Raw genomic sequence first — 5,465 nt, forward strand, 5'->3', positions numbered from 1 at the left:
ACGACATGGCGGCGGCAACAACAAAACTACAGCGAGAATAAAGTTAGGTCTTCTTTCTTTGCGTGAACATTTGGGCGGCGTTATGCAAATCTTCCCACATAGTGAGGTAGACATGTGGGGCGTGTTAGAACGAGCCGTTTTAGGTAGGCGTGGTTGACTCTTAACTTTTATAAAGAATATCTCTTTGGATTTGAGACTTTAGTCTTTGCAACTTTACAGATCTTCACAGATCTTCTTTATGCACCAAGAGCTTGTAACACTCCAAAGAGAAAGGAAAAATTGAAATAGCATCATATGACCCCTTTAAATGACATGTTGAATAACTGTATGTAATATGATCTCACTAATATTAGGCCCCGTTTACACCTGGTGAAACTCTTGTGATTGGATTTCAAAGAGAGGATTGCTGATTTCATCACTTGTTGATAAAGCTAAAAAAACAACAACAAAAAATTTCAATGTTTTATATATTAGTCTCTTATGTTCACCAAGGCTGCATTTATTTGATCAAAATATAGTAAAAAGAGCAATATTGTGAAATAGTATTAAAATTGAACTAATTGTAATTAAAAAATGTAATTTATTACTGTGATGCAAAGCTGAAGTTTCAGAATTTTCCAGTCTTCAGTGTCACATGATCCTTCAGAAATCATTCTACTGATTAATATTTTGTGGAAACCGTGATACTCTAACATTCAAAGGTTTAGAGTCATGTAACACTGAAGACTAGAGTAATGATGCTGACTATAAAATAGAAAAAACTGTTTTTACTGTAATTTAGGTCAAATGAATGCAGCCTTGGTGTGCATAAGAGATGACTTAGAATGTGGTACAGATAGCAGTTCTGCAGTCAAGTGTGCTTTTCAGGTTTTAAATAATGAGTCACGTCACTGCCTAATCACAGCTTATGGGCGATTACAGCGTGATCATTCTATGCTATTGGGTGTTCAAAGTGCTGTTTGCTTTCCCATTGTGTGAGTGATGCTTCTGTAGTCCATGGGTTTTTTATTACAGACCTTTTGCTCGCCATCTTGTTGTATCTCTGAACTCTGTTACCAGTATCCATTGAACCTCAGGTCAAAGCACAGCAGTATCTAACTAACACACAGAGACTCAGGGCGGCAAATGATGTTGTTCAGACAGAACTGATAACGCTGTCAAAGGTTGCTGTGATGCTGGTTCTCAATCCTGATCATGTAAATATAGTTTTAGGGCAAACACACAGGCATGTTTTTAATCATGTGTTGTTTTTCATGTGCAGCACATGGAATTTCGGAAACACATGAAAGTTGACACCATCCTTACGGAGTGGCAGGTGCCAGAGGTATGACACATTTGTTTTAGGATAAAAGAACACATGTATTTCATATATAACATATCTGTTTTTTTTTTATTATATATTTTTCTGTTGTTCAAATTTGAGATCAGTAACATTGTATTATTTTAGAAAGAAGATTATTCTGTTCACCAAGGCTGCATTTATTTGATCAGAAATACTGTCAAAAACAGTATTATTGGTGAATAGTATTTTTAAAAGTTGTTTATTATATATTCATTAATACAGTATATGGTACAGCTGAATTTTCAGCATCATTACCCCAGTCTTCAGCGTCACATGATCCTTCTGAAATCATTCTAATATGCTAATTTGCTGCTCAAAAAACTGGTATTATTATTATTATCAAAAATGTAAATATTAGACATTTTTATTCTTTTCAATGTAAGAGTTTTCCATTGATTAAAAGGTGCAATTTGGAATTGACGTTTTAGTACATTAATCCATAAAACAGGCATGTTTTTTTGACCTCAAGAATAGAACAGGTGGTTTTTGCTACTGTACCTTTAAAGGGATAGTTCACTCAAAAAATGAAATTGTCATCATTTACTCACCCTCATGTTGTTCCAAACCTGTATGAGTTTCTTTCTTCTGTTGAACACAAAAGAAGATATTTTAAAGAATGTTGGGAAACAAAGGGCTGAGGTAGCCATTGACTTCCATAGCATAAAAAAAAACACTAGAAGTCAATGGTTAGGTTTGGTTACCAATATTGAAACTCATACAGGTTTGGAACAACATGAGTGTCATTTTTGGGTGAACTATCCCTTTAAGACTTCTGTGCATATGACCTCTATTATGATGAAATGATATTTTAAAGAATGTTGGGAAACAAAGGGCTGAGGTAGCCATTGACTTCCATAGCATAAAAAAAACACTAGAAGTCAATGGTTAGGTTTGGTTACCAATATTGAAACTCATACAGGTTTGGAACAACATGAGTGTCATTTTTGGGTGAACTATCCCTTTAAGACTTCTGTGCATATGACCTCTATTATGATGAAATGGCTGACCTGCCCACTCTCATTATAAACATGGTCATTTCTTAATGAAAATTTTTTGTAAGTTAGTAGGTTAATTAATTCTGTGATTTACTCTTGATGTTTATTTTTGTGCTCAGGTAATAGACAAGTATCTGTCTGGTGGGATGTGTGGCCATGATCGTGAAGGGAGCCCGGTCTGGTATGATGTCATCGGACCTTTGGACCCTAAGGGTCTGATGCATTCGGCGTCCAAGCAGGACTTAATCAAGTCTAAAGTCAGAGACTGTGAGATTCTGCAGAAAGAGTGCGACCTACAGAGCGAACGGGTAGGTGTGCAGCTGTGAGGAAAAACTTTGCAAGTGAATGTAAAAGCATTAAAATAAATTTTTTCCTCCTATTTAATTTTTTTAACCATCACCATGTCCCTTTAGGGACTTTGTACAATTGCAAAATATGACAAAATAATGGCAGTATAATTTGTCATGCAGCCCTATACTGTATATAAAGAATTTTAAAATGAAAACAATCAAAATAAAACACAAACTATGAAATATATTATGTTTACTTGCATGCCATGTGACCATTAACCAACATCAAAATAACCAACTGTTGATATGCAAATAATAGTAGTTAAATTATTGAAATGCTATCCTAAATTCTCAGTGTACTTCAAATAAATATTTTACATCCGGTGAGTTCAGCTGACAAAAATGTTTAGAAACCCTGAAAAAAACAAACTGACACAAAATCATGTAATTTATTCTAGACTTATAAACTTTTACTTTCACCAAAGAATAGAGGTTATAATGAATCATATAATGGTTTTATGCATATTTAATAGTTTATGTCTGTCTGTTTTCTCTTTCGTCTCTCGCAGTTGGGTAGGAACATTGAGTCCATTACTATGGTCTATGACTGTGAAGGTCTGGGAATGAAGCACTTATATAAGCCTGCTATAGAGACTTATGGAGAGGTGTGTTTATTATTTTTTTAATGTGTCTCAATTATTAATATATTGTTTAGTTCTTTCAGTTGCATTAGGCTCATATTTATGTCTTTAATGTTTTTTCATAGGTTCTCACTATGTTTGAAGATAACTATCCAGAGGGACTCAAGAGGATATTTGTCATTAAAGGTCAGTAGTATTTTCGAAACTTATTTCAAACTTCCAAAGTTATTAATTTGGAATATTTTCACACCTAGGAGTTATTTAATAAGCAATACATATTTTGCATGTCACTGTGATATACCGCTTTTGAAATATCTGAATCTCAAGACTGTTTCTGTTGCAGCACCCAAACTGTTTCCTGTGGCTTACAATCTGGTGAAACATTTTTTGAGTGAGGACAGTCGCCGGAAGGTCGTCGTACTGGGATGTAAGCGAACACACATATCTTACTGCACTAATGTCTTTTCAGGGACCCTACGCAGTATGGAAAAGTATGGAATTTGATTTTAGTCATTTCTAGGTCTGGAGAAGTATGGAAAAAAAAAATTTGAAGAATACAAAAAATATTTGTGTTTCTAGACCGTTGCCCCCATTCTGTGTTCTAAAATATAAAATTGGGAATTTCTAAAAATAAATGCATCATACAAGCAGAGTGTTTTTCATGTTGCTTTAGTTTCCTAAAGGAATATTCTGGGTATTCATCTTGATTGTGTGCATACTGTATGTTTGACATTCTATCAGTATTTTTACACAGTATTTGCTCAGAATTCTTAAAAACAATAGAAACAGAAAGGCTGTAGGTAGTTTTTAGAATTGATGCTAGGATGAACAGACCAAACCAGCAAGATTATTGTACAATGCTTGTGCTGTTCAGACAAACTGGCATTGTCAGTGACTATTTTATACCCTCTAGCTCGCTTGCCAAACTTCCATTTGAATTATTTGCTGTAAGTGTGTTTCGTGTGTTTTGTTTGTAACTGCTGAGCGTCAAAATTCTCAACAGAAGCTTCTGTTTCTGTCTTCTTAGCAAACTGGCTGGAGGTTTTACAGAAATACATCGACCCTGAGGAGCTCCCAGCGTACTATGGAGGCAAACTGACTGACCCTGATGGTGACCCCAGATGTAGAACCAGGGTGAGTAAAAAACAAAGGGCACACATCATTCTGAGTGACATTGACTTGCTAACGAGATAATGTTCAGGTGTAACTACACAGTTATTTTTTCTTTAGTCAAAATTTAATGGCACTTAAGATATTAAGTAGGGATGCACGATCTTGGATTTTGCCGATATCCGATATGCCGATAATTTTCAACTCATTTTGGCCGATGCCGATACGATATATAATTATTTTTAATTTTGGTTAGTTTTTAACAGGAACTTATTTGTTAGAATTAAATAAACAATAATAAAGTTCTTTTATAATGACGTGTTTATTCTATACACCAAATGTGTACGTGTATTCTCAGTTTAAATGCAGCAATCCAAAACACTGAATCCAATCACCATTGACGTGATCTAATCGCACTGTTGACATCATCTAATCGCTAGCACACCCTGAGCACATGTGAGTTAATGTATTCCTCTTATCGGCAAGAGATATCGGCATAATTTTTCATATCGGGCCAATGCCGATATTTACATGTAAAGCAATTATCGGCCAATTTCGATATTGGTCCGATAATATCATGCATCCCTAATATTAAGGAAGCTGCGAAATCCACATGAGAATTAGTCAGCAGTTTCTGTTTAACCTTGAGGTCTAACCCATGTGCAAAACCGATTTTCTCGATTGACATAGAGCATCCTCTGTCTGATACTTTACTCTGAACTCAGCATTGAAGTACTGTAGGATTCTTGATTTTAGAAATTTAAAGAATTTCTGAGTTTGATTGTTTATTGAACTGTTTACATCTGTGCTGAACTGCACTCAGATCACCTGTGTAAAATATTGAGAGGTTTCAGAGAATGCATTTGAAGTTAAAGGGGTCATGAATTGAGAAACCAAAGTTCCCTTGATCTTTTGACATATAAGAGGTCATTGTACTATAAAAACATCCTGTAAGTTTCAGAACTCAAACCTAAAAACAGCTTATATTGAAGGCAGTCTGCCAAAACAACAGCTTGTGGAATGTACGACTCTGATGTAATAGTGTGGATAAGCACCGCCTCCGCAGAAGAAGATCAACGCCTGCTTC

General features: G+C 35.2%; 1 protein-coding gene across 1 annotated transcript in view; it reads left to right on the forward strand.

Moving 5' to 3' along the window:
* LOC107741494 (SEC14-like protein 2) overlaps positions 1 to 5,465 on the forward strand; it is a 25,629-nt gene that overhangs the window by 10,744 nt on the left and 9,420 nt on the right. The window contains exons 4-9 of the mRNA XM_016554239.1: positions 1,262 to 1,324; positions 2,457 to 2,645; positions 3,197 to 3,292; positions 3,394 to 3,454; positions 3,612 to 3,695; positions 4,296 to 4,402. Coding sequence (XP_016409725.1) covers positions 1,262 to 1,324; positions 2,457 to 2,645; positions 3,197 to 3,292; positions 3,394 to 3,454; positions 3,612 to 3,695; positions 4,296 to 4,402 — 600 coding nt within the window. The remainder of the gene's footprint in view (positions 1 to 1,261; positions 1,325 to 2,456; positions 2,646 to 3,196; positions 3,293 to 3,393; positions 3,455 to 3,611; positions 3,696 to 4,295; positions 4,403 to 5,465) is intronic.

Source organism: Sinocyclocheilus rhinocerous, unplaced genomic scaffold, assembly GCF_001515625.1.
Source record: "Sinocyclocheilus rhinocerous isolate Xijiao unplaced genomic scaffold, SAMN03320098_v1.1 scaffold134, whole genome shotgun sequence".
Taxonomy (NCBI): Eukaryota; Metazoa; Chordata; class Actinopteri; order Cypriniformes; family Cyprinidae; genus Sinocyclocheilus; species Sinocyclocheilus rhinocerous.